This window comes from Harpegnathos saltator, unplaced genomic scaffold, assembly GCF_003227715.2.
Source record: "Harpegnathos saltator strain DR-91 unplaced genomic scaffold, Hsal_v8.6 scaffold240, whole genome shotgun sequence".
Lineage (NCBI taxonomy): Eukaryota > Metazoa > Arthropoda > Insecta > Hymenoptera > Formicidae > Harpegnathos > Harpegnathos saltator.
The window spans coordinates 572953-591110 of NW_020230029.1; the positions used below are offsets into that span (position 1 = coordinate 572953).

At 35.2% G+C, this 18158-nt stretch overlaps 2 protein-coding genes across 3 annotated transcripts; one reads left to right on the forward strand and one right to left on the reverse strand.

Moving 5' to 3' along the window:
• Positions 1 to 9036: 9036 nt before the first annotated feature.
• Positions 9037 to 14645, reverse strand: LOC105186096 (F-box-like/WD repeat-containing protein TBL1XR1). Its single transcript, XM_011146066.3, has 6 exons — positions 14183 to 14645; positions 13230 to 13514; positions 11747 to 12093; positions 11269 to 11613; positions 10804 to 11172; positions 9037 to 10705 (listed from the first exon to the last, which is right to left on the reverse strand). Exons 1-6 carry the CDS (start codon positions 14238 to 14240, stop codon positions 10574 to 10576), a joined length of 1536 nt encoding a protein of 511 aa, XP_011144368.1. The 5' UTR covers positions 14241 to 14645; the 3' UTR covers positions 9037 to 10573.
• A 150-nt stretch (positions 14646 to 14795) lies between these two features.
• Positions 14796 to 18148, forward strand: Psn (presenilin). 2 transcript variants are annotated; one of them, XM_011146068.3, is made up of 7 exons: positions 14796 to 15463; positions 15626 to 15885; positions 15958 to 16179; positions 16267 to 16487; positions 16561 to 16866; positions 16951 to 17207; positions 17383 to 18148. In XM_011146068.3, the coding sequence occupies exons 1-7, from the start codon at positions 15329 to 15331 to the stop codon at positions 17536 to 17538; spliced, it is 1557 nt and encodes a 518-aa protein (XP_011144370.1). In that variant the 5' UTR covers positions 14796 to 15328; the 3' UTR covers positions 17539 to 18148. The 2 variants fall into 2 exon arrangements, with proteins under 2 accessions (XP_011144370.1, XP_011144371.1); XM_011146069.3 differs by having other exon boundaries at positions 14804 to 15463; positions 15970 to 16179.
• The last annotated feature ends 10 nt before the right edge of the window (positions 18149 to 18158 follow it).

The following is an 18158-nucleotide window of genomic DNA, read 5'->3' on the forward strand; positions in this document are numbered from 1 at the left end:
CTTTAACGAGAAAAGAAGAAAATTCGAGAAGAAACTTGTAAAAGGTTAACTAAATTGAAATTATAGAAACTCGAAGTTGAAAAAGTTTTTCTGTCTAATTATCATTATTTTCCCAAAATTATAGCCCGTTGAAATCTGCATATCATTCATTATTTAGGTTGGTTCTATATCTGGCTCCGGTCTATAAGACTATAATTTCCACATGCCATTTTCTCCATTCATTATTTAGTAAAAATTTTAACCATTGATTTCTGTCACTTCCTCGATTCCTCATAAGAGACAGTAAATACTCGTAGCAGAAGGCTTCGGAACTAATCTGCGTGTCAGGTTAAAAATTAACAGATTTATAAAGCCCAGTTCCACAACTTGCTTTAAACGGAGTTTAAAGCAAATTGTGGAACTGGGCCTTAGTAAATTTTAGACCTTATATTTCTTCGGATATAAAAGTGTCAGTAAACTGGTGGTTTGAGTCTCGACTAAAGTCACGGAAATCTGAAAACATAGTTTGAGTCTTAGCTAAATTGTTAACAGAGAGGAACGTGAGAGCGGCCAACACGAGGTGTTTTCGACGACACCGACTTTCCGCACTGGGAAAGGACGTCATCTGCATCCATTTTGAGAGGGGAACTACGATGCTACATCCACTTTCGGCGGTAAACCCTGTATGTGGTGGCAGTCCATGCTACATCCATTTTTAGGCGATTTATGTCCGTGCTACAACCATAATAGCATACTTGACAAGCACGGTCTCGCACATTGTTACGCGTTTATAACATGAATTAACATGTTAACATGTGCAAAAAAAAAAAGAATTGACATTGTATATGATTAATATCATGAAGATCATACGAAGTGTCCGGTAATTAGCTACCAACCCGAAGTGTGAGGGTAAATTGGGTTAAGACAAACATAAAAAAGTCCCATATCATTTTGCGAGATTCGCAATAATTATCGAGTTATTAATGACAGAAATCTGAGGAGTAAAAGCGCGCCGACATAGATGATTCGAAAAGCGTTGCAGCTGCTCGGGGCAGCGGTCATGAATCTTTTTCCTAGCGTGAACTAATAAAAAGTGAAAGACTTCTGTGAATCAGTGAAAAATGAAAAATTTTATATGAATTTGTGAAAATCGAAACATTTCACACGACAATTGAGTCGTTCAACATGGCAGTTGGGGCGTTCTGGATAATTCAATGAATACCAAAGAAATCAAAATGATGAAAATAATAATGTCCGTGTAGTCCGAAGGATATTACGTGACACGCAAAATCCGCTTGATATAATATCCAAAGAAAATGTTTCAAAATATGTATGTACAGGTAATATAAACCCTATGCACCGACGAGATATACTACAAAGACTGATAGTCTTACGGGATTTAGCGTACTAGAGAAATTTCCCTGGTGAGGCACCCGGGCGAAAGAGACCGTCTCGCATTTAGCACAATAAAATTTAATGGGAACTAATACTTTTCAATCCTTTTCTTCGGATCAAAAAGATTCAGAATTCAGACATATTCAAAATGTCAATACTTTTTAATAGGTTTCAATTCGACATTTTATACAGGGAAGAAGGACGAAGGGAATGGGATGCCGGCAACGATACATCATGCGTCTCCAGACGTGTCAAATTGTTCATTATAGAGGAGACTTTGATACGGCAACATGTATTCGAATATTTAATCGTCCCATGGACCACTTATATATAATAAATAAAAAAGTAATTAACGCGGATAAATGAACGATTCGTATCAATTTTTCCTTTCCTTATAGAACAATGGAAGAGTAAATCAGTATCGAAAATCGAATGCCGATTAATACCATAAATCAGTGTCAGAAAATTGTCCAATGACAATTTGTTCTCATTTTTCAAGTAGTTACCACTGTAATTTATATAACAAATTAACTCGGTTAAACGATCGATTCGTACCAATTTTTCTTCTTTTATAAAGAAGTGACAGAATAAATCAGTACCGAAAATCGAAGGCCGATCAATATCTAATTTACTCATCAAATTAACGCGGATTAATGGACGATTCGCATTAATTTTCTGTTTTCTTATAGAGAAATGAAAGAGTAAATCAGTACCAAAATTCGAATATCGATTAATACCATAAATCAGTGTCAAAAAATTGCACACGTGCAATGATAATTTGTTCTTATTTTTCAGGTACATACCCCTCTAATCTTATTCAACAAATTAACTCAGATAAACGAACGATTCGTATCAATTTTTCTTGTCTTATACAAAAATGAGAAAATAAATCAGTGCCGAAAATCGAAGACCGTTCAATATCTAATTTTTTCATCAAACTAATGCGGATAAATGAACAATTCGTCTGAATTTTTTCTGTTCTTATAGAAAAATGAAAGGAGAAATCAGTACCGAAAATCGAATACCGATCAATATCGAATTTATTCATGAAATTAACGTGGATAAACAAACGATTTGTATCAATCTCTTTTTCTTCTAAAGAGAAATCAAAGACTAAATCAGTACCGAAAACCAGATATTGATCAATACTATAAATCAGCGTTAGAAAATTGTCCAAGTGCAATGACAAGTTGTTTTCATCTTGCAGATACTTGCCCCACTAATTTACTCAACAAATTAAGTCGGATAAAAGAACGATTCATATTCAATTTTTGTTCTCTTATAAAGAAATTAAAGAATCAGTCAGTACCGAAAATTAAAGACCGATCAATATTTAATTTATTCATCAAATTAACGCGGATAAATGAACGATCCGTATGAATTTTTTTTTCTTATAGAGAAATGAATGAGTAAATCAGTACCAAAAATCGAATATCGATTAATACTATAAATCAGTGTCAAAAAATTGTCCAAGTGCAATGACAATATGTTCTTATTTTTCAGGTACTTACCCCTCTAATCTTATACAACAAATTAACTCGGATAAACGAACGGTTCGTATCAATCCTTTTTGTCTTATAAAAAAATGAGGAAATAAATCAGTACCGAAAACCGAAGACTAATCAATACCATAAATCAATGTCAAGAAAATAGTCCAAGTGCAATGACAAGTTGTTTTCATCTTGCAGGTACTTACCTTACTAATTTATTCAAAAAATTAAGTCGGATAAAAGAACGATTCGTATCAATTTTTATTCTCTTATAAAGAAATTAAAGAATCAGTCAGTACCGAAAATTGAAGACCGATCAATATTTAATTTATTCATCAAATTGACGCGGATAAATGAATGATTCGTATGAATTTTTTTTCTTATTCAGAAATGAATAAGTAAATCAGTACCAAAAATCGAATATCGATTAATATCATAAATCAGTGTCAAAAAATTGTCCAAGTGCAATGACAATTTGTTTTCATTTTTCAGGTACTTACCCCTCTAATCTTATTCAACAAATTAACTCGGATAAACGAACGACACGTATCAATATTTTTTGTCTTGTAAAACAATGAGAAAATAAATCAGTACTGAAAATCGAAGACCGTTCAGTATCTAATTTTTTCATCAAATTAACGCGGATAAATGAATAATTTGTATCAATCTTTTTTTCTTTTATAGAGAAATCAAAGACTAAATCAGTATCGAAAACCGGATATTGATTAATACTCTAAATCAGCGTTAGAAAATTGTCTAAGTGCAATGGCAAGTTGTTTTCATCTTGCAGGTACTTAGCCCACTAATTTACTCAACAAATTAAATCGGATAAAAGAAAGATTCGTATCAATTTTTATTCTCTTATAAAGAAATTAGAGAATTAGACAGTACCGAAAATTGCAGATCGAACAATATTTAATTTATTCATCAAATTAACGTGTATAAATGAACGATTCGTATGAATTTTTTTTTCTTATAGAGAAATGGAAGAATAAATCAGTACCAAAAATCGAATATCCATCAATATCATAAATGAGTGTCAGAAAATTGTCCAAGTGCAATGACAATTTGTTTTTATTTTTCAGGTACTTACCCCTTTAATCTTATTCAATAAATTAACTCGGATAAACGAACGACTCGTATCAATTTTTTTTCTTATAAAAAAATGAGAAAATTAATCAATACCGAAAACCGAAGACTGATCAATACCATAAATCAATGTCAAGAAAATTGTCTAAGTGCAATGGCAAGTTGTTTTCATCTTGCAGGTACTTACCCCACTAATTTACTCAACAAATTAAGTCGGATAAAAGAACGATTCGTATCAATTTTTATTCTCTTATAAAGAAATTAGAGAATCAGTCAGTACCGAAAATTGAAGACCGATCAATATTTAATTTATTCATCAAATTAACGCGGATAAATGAACGATTCGTATGAACTTTTTTTTCTTATAGAGAAATGAAAGAGTAAATCAGTACCGAAAATCGAATATCGATTAATACTATGAATCAGTGTCAAGAAATTGTCCAAGCGCAATGACAATTTGTTCTCATTTTTCAGGTACTTACCCCTCTAATCTTATTCAACAAATTAACTCGGATAAACGAACGATTCGAATCAATTTCTTTTGTCTTATAAAAAAATGAGAAAATAAATCATTACCGAAAACCGAAGACTGACCAATATATAAATCAATGTCAAGAAAATTGTCCAAGTGCAATGACAAGTTGTTTTCATCTTGCAGGTACTACCCTACTAATTTATTCAACAAATTAAGTCGGATAAAAGAACGATTCGTATCAATTTTTACTCTCTTATAAAGAAATTAGAGAATCAGTCAGTACCGGAAATTGAAGACCGATCAATATTTAATTTATTCATCAAATTAACGCGGATAAATGAATGATTCGTATGAATTTCTTTTTTCTTATAGAGAAATGAAAGAGTAAGACAGTCAGTACCGAAAATCGAATATCGATCAATACCGTAAATCAGTGTCAGAAAATTGTCCAAGTACAATGACAATTTGTTCTCATTTTTTAGGTATTTATCCCTCTAATTTACTCAACAAATTAACTCGAATAAACGGATGATTCGTATCAATTTTTCTTGTCTTATAAAGAAATGAGAGAATAAATCAGTACCGAAAATTGAAGACCAATCAATATTTAATTTATTCATCAAATTAACGCGGTTAAATGGACGAGTCGTATCAATTTTTTTTTCTTGTAGAGGAATGAAAGAGTAAATCAGTACCGAAAATCGAATATCGATCAATACCAGAAATCAATGTTAGAAGATTGTCCAAGTGCAATGACAATTCGTTCTCATTCCCGAGTCTTTCCCGAGTCGAAATATTAATTCTACATTGATCCTGCAAATTGCATCCAATTTGAAAAATCAATGTAGAATATCTAGGTGCGCAATAGTGAACAAGCTTTGTCCTACCTGAACGTTACATCTGGCTACTCTCGCAGTCTCGCCCATGATGAGTCTTCAACAGCGACGTATTCCGCAGTTATTTAATACTCGTTTATTTCGATAATGTATATGTACTTAATCCTTATATTCTTAATTTAAATGAGCAATTTTTGTTGATTTTGATTATATATTCGCTTAACAGCGCAAGAAAGAGAACAAAGATAAAAACGTAAATAGAACTGCCTTTGTTAGAATTGCGCGTGAGATAAATATATAAGGATTAAATAATCATATAAGAATTAGAGGAAATGGGAGGGGGATGAAAAACACTTTTTATTCTCATCATTCTTAAAGTTCTTTTTTCCTTTTTTCTTCTCTTTTTTTTCTTTTCTTTTTTCTAATGAGAATGATGAGAATTGTAGCTCTTAAAAGAGCTGAAGCTGCAAAAAGACAACGGTTATGTCTAATAATGCTGTTTCACTAATAGAGATTTTAATTCTGATTCGGTATAATAAGAAAGATAAACAAGAATGAGAAACGGACATTCTAGCAGATTCTAAACGAAAACAGCAATCTGAGCATTATTAGACGAATAAAAATCAACACTTGTAAAATTTATATCAGATTCTAAGATCATTATTCATAGTTTTTTAAATTATGTGCAATTTTTCATTGAGAACATAATTAAAAATTTGTATTCATAAACCTTAGCTTGCCTCAGCAACCTTGCTTGAATAGACATTCATATTTTACGAGAAAAGAAAAGTAGAACTCATGTTACGTGAAATTAGTTTAACGAATAATCAAATCTCAAGCTATTTTTCAGATGATAAACTATGAATGCTGATCTAATTTCGACTCGGGTATGTCCTTACTTCGAGTAAGGTCCGTTAAAATTAGAAAAGTCCTGCGTAATAATAATTACTCGAGGTACCTCGAATACCATACATGATGTATCGCTGTCCTCGGCTACGTCTCTCGGCGCGCTCCGAGTCCTCTCTCCATCCTGACTTCTCGATCCGACGTCCTCCTGGTTACTCCATCGCAGCACCCCTGGATACTCCATCGTAGCACTGGCGACGACACTGACTCTAGCTCTAACACTCGCGCAAGTAAGATTCGGGGACAAAGAAACGCGTATTAACCGACACTGCTCTGCCTCGCGGCATGCGCGTCGTTCGTCGGCCCGAGGCGCAATGTCCTTTCCGCAATCACGGAGTCATATATAAGCGTACGAAAACAAACAATCGGGAAGGCACGGTTACCCCCCACCTTGCCGATCAATGTTAATGCCTGCGTCGTCCGTTAGCTGAAAATGAAAACAACTCGTGTTTTCAAAGCATGCCTGAGAGAGAGAGAGAGAGTCGCTTCAAACTTCACAATAATTATTTACGTCTGTTCCAAGAATCATATTACGCTGAATTCAAACTGTCTCTATTTTGACATGACATACACGAGATCTGCGATCACATCATTGATCTTTCTTTGGACAAGAAAATCCTGAGAGGAACGCTGTTCGAGAATATCACATCTTATGTTTCAGGTGCCTTGCAAATTATCGAATCCGATGTAACAGATCAGAGAAAGTATGAATGCGTCGCTATGAATAACATGCGTGGGCACGGAGTACTCCAAGTCAATCACGTTATACGTGAAACGTACGTATATTTAATATTATATAAAACTTACCTTTTTAAACAAAAAGGTAAAAAAAAAGGCGCCAAGTACAAGCGCAACACGTATTGTGTTATTTTTAGAAGTACCAAACTCAAATTATTTTTTTTTATTGTATATATGTGTACATAAGTTTTTACAAGTAAAACTTATAACTATAATAAAACTCTGCAACACTTTTCTACTGTACAAAAGAAGTGATATATTAGAACAGTAGCGCCAACTGAGAAATTCCGACTTCTTATTCCCGGAAAATTCGTCAAACGTCAAACGAAGGGCAAAAAGTGTCGTCGCTCGCGAGCCGATCAACACAATCGGCGCGATGTAAACATTGCGGACCTCGGCGGCGGTTGAAGCAAGAGAGACTTGCCCTTGGGCATCTTTTCTTTTCTCGAAGGTTCCGGGACAACGAGGGAAATGCGAGGAGGCCTTTCAACTGTACGCGACATTGATTTACTACTTATTGATTACTGAAAATAAAGAAAATTATTCTGTCGAAGCATCGGATATTTGTTAGCTTTATGTTAATTAAAGAGGAATGTGTACGATTAGAAAATATATTAGTAACTAATTGTACAGAATGTCAAAGTTGTTGTAACGCCGTTTTCGGAGAATAATTAAGGGTCATGGTAGCGTTAAAGAGTGGAATTTCATCTCATGCGAATTTTGTCTCGTTCTTATTAAATGTTAGATTATCCGCTGCGGACAATAACTCTTCTACTTTTCATTTAATATTCAATGATGATAAATAACATTTAATTGCATTCGTTTGGCTTTTTTATTTCGAAAATAAGAAAATATATACCGGGGTGAGATTTTACCCATGACAACATTAACGTGATTTTCTTTGATGCTTTTTTTAAAAGTTCAAATATTTCGTCGACTCGCGGGATATTTATAATCGGAGTCTCGTCACGTTAATTACGTGAATAACACGTGCTCCTCCGAGCGGATCGAATGCTCACCGACGGCCATTGTCAGTGCCACGAGCGAATGTCCGGAGCGGACGGGATGCTGAATTAAAAAACAGGACGAAGTGAACGGGACGCGGACAACGATACATCATGCGTCTCCAGACGTATCAAATCGTTTATTATACAGGAGACTTTGATACGGCAATATATATTCGAAGATTTAACATTTAATACGTACTTTTATTTTTTCTGCTCCTCCCCCCCTCTCCCCCGCTCTTTTTAGACCACACGGGCACAGTCTGGCATAGAGATGGCAACTGTCATTGCAGCACGGACATAAACCGCCTGAAAGTGGATGTAGCATGGACTTCCACCATATGCAGATTTTACCACCGAGACCTGAAAGTGGATGTACTATCGTAGTTTCCCTCTCAAAATGGATGCAGATGGCGCCCATTCCCAGTGCGAAAAATCGGTGTCGCCGAAAACCCGTGTTGGCCGCTCTCAATTTCCTTTCTGATGCAGCCATGCCCGCTCTCAGGTTTCTCTCTGAATGCAGACTCTCTGGTCGGTGTCGTCGAAAACACCGTGTTGGCCGCTCTTATGTTCCTCTATTAATTTGTAGCCAAGATTCAAACATTTTAAAATCTCCGTAAAGTTAGTCGAGACTCAAACCACAAATTAAAATTTTTATTAAATAATAAACAATATATAGATTAAATGTGCTATAATTTGAATAAAAATAATTGAATGAAAATTTGAATAAAAATAATGACAATAAAACGATTCAGAAAGCAGTTCAAGCTCAGAGTTCTTAATTTTCAACACTACAAAGAGCTTAAAACCGTCATAAATATATCAATTTACATAAGAAGTAACGATCGTTTTTAATTTTCAATGTTTTTTTCAGTTTGATCTTTTACATTGCAAAATTATTTATATTAAAAATGTGATATACACATCTTAAAGAGGATATTTTAAGCTTGTTATTCATTGAATAGCCGATATTATGTATCGATATTAATCTTTTATAAACGATCGTATTGAAAATGTTCGCAAAAACAAGAAAATATTACCTTGCAACGTTTTGTTACAAGAAAAATGTTATAGTTAATAAAAAATAACAGTATCGTCTCCATAATCACAATTTTTCTTTAAAAAAGTTTATTTTTTATTCATTGTCGATGTTTATACTCTTAATGATACTATTACAATTACAACATATATTCCACCCACTTGCTATGGATGGAAATAATAATATGGTTTTCTGTAAATATAAAGTTTCTCAAACTGTTTCGCTGTACAGAGTATCACGACTAAAAAATATTAATATACATTTCTCTTTGTGAATTTCTCTCAGAGTTCCTGGCGCTTCTATTATAGACACGTTAAATTACGTCAAAAGTAAGATATTATATCAACTGCATTTCACTGATTGCATTCAGCACAAAAATGTGTTACAATTGTAATATTCATGAATCTAATTGACGTTATTATGAATTTAAATGGTTTTAAATTTGACTGAGTCCAAAAGGATGCACCAATTAGATTCATGAATTTTACGACAATGCAAAGCAGCTTTTTTTGCTGAACGTAGCCCTTATTTTTATACACCGATATAAGTTTTTATTACATATAGGTTAAGCTTCTGTTCAATAATATCAGTGATGCACACTGAACACTTTTTCTTTAATTTTGTTCCTTTAATAAGTGGACATGTAATTCAATTTATGCGTACTTTTTTAAAGTGCAAATGGATTTTATATCTTATTAATCCACGAGTCGAAAAAACTTCAAATTTTATGCACATATAAACAAATTTTGCGCGAATAATTTTAAAAGAAAAAAAGAAAGCGAGGAAGAGAAAGAGAAAAACGGAATAGCTTATACTATAATATAATAAATCACTAGTAATTTCTCATTTTTGACGTTATGATCTACTAGATCATACGGCTACAGCGAGATGCCAGGAGCTTTAGAAGAAATATTAAGGGAATGATCCACAAATAATCACTTGTAAAACTAAAATTGTTCGTCATTAGATACAAGTCTTGTCAAGAACTTTTGCGAACTTATTAATGCTATAAAGTTCATGCATAAATAACTATTAATTGATGAAAGTATGTACGAGCAAAAATTGAAGTACTGAATACCGAGAGTAAAAAAAAAACTTAAATGAATATACAGGATGAGTTAAAATCGCCGGATAATACTTCAAAGATAGATTCTTTGTTGAATTTTAGAGTTGCTTACAGATAAATATTCCGATAATTAAGCGCATATAATTAAATCTTCATTGCAACTTAATATAAATTCACGTGTAATAAAGACTACATTAAAACGACATCTAACGCAGATTGGATACAAAATAAGGTAAATGTCATATATATGTTCGTACCTAAAACTTAATTACGAATAAAACATGTGATACGTGCAAATTTTATAAATTCAATCGTGCGTCATCATATGACATAATTATTTACGATTTGTCAATATTTTTATTTTCATAATGACTAACGTTCTAAACCGAAACAAAGAATCCATCCGTCGCTTTACACGCGAATTATCCTGTATAATGTACTAGAACGAAGACAAAAAGGGCGTGACGAAACATCGAGCCGTTGATGCAAACTCGGGTAACTTAAAATCGTAATATCGCCATATAAACCAAATACATACTTCACTATATGAACGCAATCATAGTTTACGAAGATCAAGAACAAATACACTCCCGTCAGAGGCGGATGCACCGACTTTATCACCACGACTATTCCAACAAACTTCAAAGATGCCGCCTGTGCCTTTGTAGCTGTGTACCAATTGACCACTCTGTTCAACCAAACAGAAAGAGAAGTCAATCAATTGTGCTCGCAACGGAGTTACATCAAAGAGAGTAAAAATAAAAGACTATGAACTATGGTACTCACCTGTGTTGACCATATGTGTACACATTTGTCAAAACTACCACTAGCAAGAAACTTTCCATCAGGGCTAAAAGCTACACTGTACACAGGTTCAGTGTGTTTTGTCAATGTGTGTATACAAACACCTCGTTCCACATCCCATAATCTGACTGTAGAATCAAACGATGCGCTAGCCAACGTCAAGTTCATATTCGGGTTATGCGTACCCGGACCTGTTGGCGACCACTTGATTGTATAAATTTCCTTGCTGTGCGCCTGCAGATCATGCACCCAAGAGTCCTGCTTCATAGACCAAATTTTCAAGCTCATGTCATCTGAGCAACTTGCCAACAGATTGCCTTGGGGATCCCACTTGATCGCGTTGACTTCATTCTACAAAACAGAAAAGAAAGAAGGAGAAAGAGAGTAGGAAAAAGAATGCTCACAAAAGAATGTATCGCGTGGGAATTCTAATACGTGTATACATACTGTATGTCCTTGGAAGCTCTTGATGGGTTTATCGACGTTGAGTTTGCACACGTGTATACACTGGTCCGTTGAACAACTGGCAAACGACGTGTTCGTCTGCCAGTCCACATCTAACGCTGGCGCACAATGGAAACTAAACTGCTGCGTACACTGTCCACTCTCAGCGTCCCAGATAATGGTCGTTTTGTCCACACCAGCGCTCAATATGTAATTACCGCGTTTATTCCACTTCAACGCGAAAATTGGACCTTTGTGTTGACCTAAAGTAGATGCTAACCTACCGTCAGTAGTCCATATTCTCGCGTAACCATCATAACTTCCTGTTGCCAGTAAAGTGCCGTCACACTGCAATAAATTTTTTCATGTAATTAATTTATACTCTTACAGCTCACCTCATCTCTTATCGAAGACAAAACAAAGATATCTTCGCAAAATTAATCAGATCAATAAGATACGTTTAATCTCCGTTCACTCGTACCTTCCAATCTAACGACGTTACGTCCTTGTTGCTTGGAACTTCCGTTCCGCCTTTTTGAATACAATGACGTAGAACAAGTTGATTAGGAGCCTGCGAATTGTCCGACATGTCCCAGATACGAGCGGTGCTGTCACCTGAACCGGAAGCTAACAGATCGGTTGTTGGGTTCCAAGCGCATATGAAAACTTCTGATTCGTGTCCTCGCAATTTTGTGGCTTTGCTCGCGGGGATTTCAACTGCGCTCACGTTCGAACCCGCGCCTGTTCCTGGTTGCTGTTCGTCCACCTCCATCTCCGTTCTATCACCTCCTCGGTCATTACTGCTAACGCCCTCGTTGGACGTGACAACTGAAAAATATTCAAGAATTATTTGACGATTGGGTCCCTTAATGATCGAACACATTGTCGACTCCTTTAAGTATGTTATGTGAATGGAAAAGATATCTTTAGCAAGAGCAAACATATATATAACGGTAAAAAATTGTATTTTTGTGTATTTTATCGGTTTATCATATTTGCGCTGAATTTAGGAACCAGAGAAAACGAGAAAAACACTCGAAAATTCAAAAGAAGAATAAACGAGTAAAAAATTAAAAAAATTGTACACAAATCGATGTCAATGCTGTTTTGAGTGATAAAGATATTTGATCGTCAAATAATTATGTATATATGTATAATATACAGAGTATTAAGCATGATTATCCACAATTTTTAAGACGCTTCTAACAGTTTAAAGAGAAAGTTGTAAGATAAATATTTATCTGTTATACAAGCTACTATTAGTAACAAAAAAATAAGAATCTTTTTTTCTAAAAATCAATGGCACTAAATTTTTAAAATGTCACTAAATATTCTTTAAATTGTTGAAAATTTCTCAAAAATCATACAGACCATTACTCTAAACTCTGCATACTCAGAAATAAGGAGTATCAGAAATAAGCATCTTTCTTAAAAAACATTAATAAATAACAAAATATCTATTTACTAGGAATTACTGAAGCAACAAGATACAACAGGACCTTGAAATTTAAAAGAGAAAAAAAAACAAATTGAATTGATAAACTTTCTTCTTGTAATCTTCAACACTTGCATTGTGTATGAAAGTGTTATGTTGTGTTGTTCGCCTTTAGTTAACAGACAAATCGACGAGGGAGTATATGCCTGTGTCTTTCAGCATTGTGACAAACATTTATAGAAAGTATCTTTCCACAGAAAGATTATTCCATATAACCGTAATACCAATACGAAAGTAACAAGCAAAATAATCCACAAAATGACCGTTATCCATGGCTGTTCCAAATTAATTTGCCTGGTTATAAGGAGGTCTATGAAAACTTGGGACTTTTTCATACCAGGGTGTACCAGGCCCAATGCATTATCTCTACATTTAGTATAAGATTTAATTTCATTTGTAAACTAAGTGTAAAAAGAATTACATATTCAATGTTGAAGATAAAATTACTGTGTACTAGCAAACAAGTTACCTTCCTCGCCATTTGTATCTTGAATATCTGTTTTTTGCTGTTTCTGCTGATTGATTTGATTCTGCCTTGTAGCAACAACATCTGGCATAACTGCATCGATGAGTGACAAGGACTCCACCATTCTTTGCTCTGTACCATCTTCACCTATCGATATCTCTGCTTCTGTATATTGTAGTCCTTTCTGTAGTATAGAGAGAAGTGCTGCAGGTGGCACTAAGGCTCCATTAATATTACTTTGCGATATGTGGGATTCTATGCCAAATGTGTATGCAGAATGTTGAAAACCTGTAAGAGATAAATATTCAAAAATAACAAGTTCTAAATGAAATATCAAAAAGCCGTATATACATTATTGTTATTATTATTAGGGTATAGACAGTAAAGAACTTAAACAAATAAAATCTATTGCACACACAAAAGCAGTCTCAATTATAGGATTATGAAATATAAATCTCGTATATGTATAAGATGTTTCGTTAAATTTAAGGACTCCATCCAGTTTAAGCTCCAAATCACCTGGAATTTATTACTGAAAGATTGTTATCTTATTCTCTTGAGTAGATACTCTACTTGAGTAGATCACATCATCCACTTTATTATTATACTTGAATTTCTGCAGAAACTTTTAAAAAATACTCAATTTCCATATCGTCAAATCTAAACTATCAAAACTCTTTCCTCGTGACTGCTACGACTAAAGGTTCATGACTCTTCATCTTGAATGTAATCATAATTTTTTCGTATTGTTTGCTGCTTTTCTATTGCGTTATCAAAACAGTACATTCGAGATTTCTCACGAAGCATCGACTCTCGTTCATCCGAGTATCTGGCGAAGTGTGCATAAAGAGAACGCGCGAAGAAGGTTCCCGCTAGGCTACGCGAACGAAAAAGTGGAGAATCAAACAGCGTTCGTCGAGCGATTACGAGGTTATGTGCGGATTCCGTGATCGTACCGGATTCTTGCAGGTATCGATAGACCAAAAAGTTGACTTCATCACTGGAGAAGCTCATCGTGTCTGATATCCATACACTAATACGGCATATTTGCGTCGAAACAGTCCATCTGTGTTGTAACACAAAAAATACGACTCTTCACTCCTCTAGGATCCACTATGGACAAACTGAGACTTGCCGCTATGCTGTTCGCCGCGTTGACGTTGACTGTTCATGATTCATTTGCTAGGGGCGTGGATCAGTGGGAGGAACGAGAGGAAAGGAGCTAGGGTAATAACAAGCGCTGAAGAATATCGTCGTTAGTCGTTCTTCGTTCAACATCCTAGGACGGAGACAATATAAGAATACATTTTCCGAACCATCGCATTATCCTTTTATACCGTAGTTACAGCTCGTTCAATCCGTGTATTTTTCGTAATCACAAATGAGAACGCGACTGATTTGCCATTGAGTCGTATTCCTGATTCCTTGTCAAGAAGATGGTGACTCGTAGCGGAGAAGACTAGAACTACATTTCGGAAGAATAATTGGTTTGCTGGATCTTTTTTTATTACAAATATGCGCAGTATACCATTAGAGGAGCAGAGCTTATTTAGCTATAATCCGTTTGATTTTCTTTCTATTGCAAGTAGATACAGTTATTTTTGTTCTAATGGCGCAGCTGAAAAAAGCAAATCTCAAAGTTCTGCGATACAATTGCACTTAATCCAGCTAGACTGAAGTAGATATATACGACATTCACGTTCGGGAGCGAGCAACAGTGAGAGAAGCAATAAAGTGCAGAAAGTGCCACGGAACCGCGCGATTAAATGATTCTTCAGTTTCCGTCCTTCCTTTTTTTGAAAAATGGCGATTATACGGTGAGTCACTCGCGCGACATCGTCAGTGGGGAGGTTGTGAACGGCTTGTCAACAGTTGTCAACAAGCAGCAAGATTTCTACTTTGTCGAACGATTTAAACGTGTTGAGTGGAACGACGATTAGTGTCTGCGATTACGTGTAACCGCTTTCTTCTTTTTAATGTGTGAATATACGCGCCAGATAGGGTGATTTGTAAGGCGCGTCGAAAGTGCGGATATAGCACGATTTGAGAGCTGTCAGTATACTTTTTCTGTCCGTTCATCCAGAAATACAAGACTTTGATGAATGTCTGAGAGTGATTACGATTCGGCGGACGAATACACAAGCCTGATGGACGGCCACGTCGCGGAGTCTCGCTCAGACGACCTGATCCTGGTCAACGAACGTCGAAAGACACGCTCTAGGATCGCTAGTGAAGAAGTAATTTTTTTGGCAATATCCACACATCTTTGCATTATCTCTTTCTCACGCGTTAAATTTCTTCTTTTCTCTCTTAAATGTTCCTTGATAAATGTTCGACAAAACAAACAATGCAAGCGTTATTATTATGTTATGTTAATTATGAATAATTATACTTGATAGGTGGATAATGGAGTTCCTGAGGTGAACGTCGAAGTGCCCAGTTCGTCTATCACACGATCGACTATCACACAATCATATACAAGAAGTACATCTGTTACCAGTAATCAAGGAAGGCCGAGGCATTATGATGAAGATGCAGAGGTAGAAAAGTCTGGTGTGGTACATGTGATCAATCTTTTCATCCCTGTCTCTTTGTGTATGCTGGTTGTAGTGGCTACTATTAGTTCTGTGAATTTCTACACAACAAAGGGAATGTACTTGTAAGTTTGTGATAATCGTTTACAAGATTATATTTAATATTAGGTTTTTTAGAGACAAGGCAAAGTTGTTAGATTTACTTCCAGAGTATATACCCCATTTCACGAAGACAGTTCCGACACGAGTACCAAAGTATGGCAAGCATTCGCCAATTCATTGATTCTTATGAGTGTCATCGTATTCATGACTGTGATACTTATTATTCTTTACAAATACAAATTCTACAAGGTCATACATGGATGGTTGATTATAAGTTCTTTATTATTGCTGTCTTTATTCTCTATCTTGTATTGTGAGTGAGTATTTGAAAAAAGAAAGTATTTTAAATATACTATTTTTGTCAGTTACTACCTAAAAGAAAACTTATCTACTTCTACTTGCAGGCAAGTGTTGAAAGCTTATAACATTCCAATGGACTTCTTCACATTAAGTATAGGCCTGTGGAATTTTGGTGCAGTTGGAATGATATGTATTCATTGGCAAGGACCGTTGCAACTTCAGCAAGCGTATCTAATCTTTATTTCTGCCTTAATGGCACTTGTGTTTATCAAATATTTACCCGAATGGACAGCCTGGGCTGTGCTTGGTGTCATAAGTATTTGGGGTAAATCATTTGCCTCATATGGAAGCTTAAGATCAATAATATTTGTATTCTTATTTATGACATTCATTTTTAGATTTAATTGCGGTTTTGACACCAAATGGCCCATTAAGAATACTAGTCGAAACAGCACAGGAACGGAACGAATCTATTTTTCCCGCTCTTATATACTCATCTACGATCCTATACTCATTTACTGTGTCTTATGCTGGATACGTGCAAGCAGCCACAATGGCTGGCAGCGATGCAACATCAGGAGATACCACCACGTCGGGAAACAACACGACGTCTCCTACACGTGATCGAACGGATAATCAATGTAGTTATGCATCAGGTGACACAGAGGAGGAAGGTTTTACCAATGAATGGGTAGAAACGCATGGTATGAGTAGTACGACAGTGTAATTTTCAAAGGTTATTATATTAAATTAACAATATTGCATTATATTAAATTTTGATTTTGCAGGTGAACGTAGTGCGAGACGTGCGCAAGAGGTGCGCGAGAACGATGAAACCAGAGGAACCAACAGGAGGCAACAGGAAAATCGTTCGGTAGAAATACAAAGTCAAGTAGCACCTCCTCCTCCTCCTCCTCCTCCTATGGAGGAACGCGGAGTTAAGCTAGGTCTCGGCGACTTTATATTCTACAGCGTGCTCGTCGGGAAGGCGTCTAGTTATGGCGACTGGAATACCACGTTGGCTTGCTTCGTTGCTATTCTCATTGTACGTATTCTCACATCCGTACATCAGCGTGAATTATAAGAATCTAGCGTAGAAAATCGTAGAAATTTATCACTTTTAAAAATAAGGTTTGATATTTGAAATATGTCGTCGAATATGTCGCTTTATAACAGCTTGTTTTGCATATTATAAAGAATTTGTTTGTTGCTCGTTACAGGGTCTCTGTTTGACGCTCGTGCTGCTGGCTATATGCAAAAAGGCGCTACCCGCATTACCGATTTCTATCACGTTCGGTTTGACATTTTACTTCGCGACGCGTGTGATCGTCGCACCTTTCGCTGACAGTCTAGCAAGCGAACAAGTGTTCATTTAAAAATATCTAGGTATAATAAATATTACAATATCGTTAAGTATAATTTATTACTAGAGTTGAATATCGAAGGACAATGCCCGTTTACTTACCTATTTGGTATCATACGTGCTATGTTCAATCGCATTTCTTCTGATTTTTCAAATTATTTATGTATATATATATATGTATGTGTAAACACAAGTAATTTGTGTACATCAACTTCTGGACTGAACGACTCAAGATACGTATATATCGTAAGAGAATGAAAAGTACCTACATTTTTTAATAACTAGACATTCTCCAGAGAGGTGTGTATATATACATATATATATATATATGTATGTATATGTATATATCTATACAGTGAAATGCTCAGAAAAAAGGAAATAATCTAAACTTGTAATTTAGGAAAATATTGACTAACATATGTATAGAATGTAGCTACTTAGTATTTTTCTATATAAAAAAATTATATGAAACTCAAATGTTAAAAGAGCGGTTGTCGCAACGTGATTTATCGTAAACAAACGGAAGAATGCGCTGCATTATAACAATTTATTGTACTCCATTGTTACACTTATAGAACATAGGTTTCGTAGATCAAGTATAAAAAAAAGCGGATGACGACGATGATTGTTCTT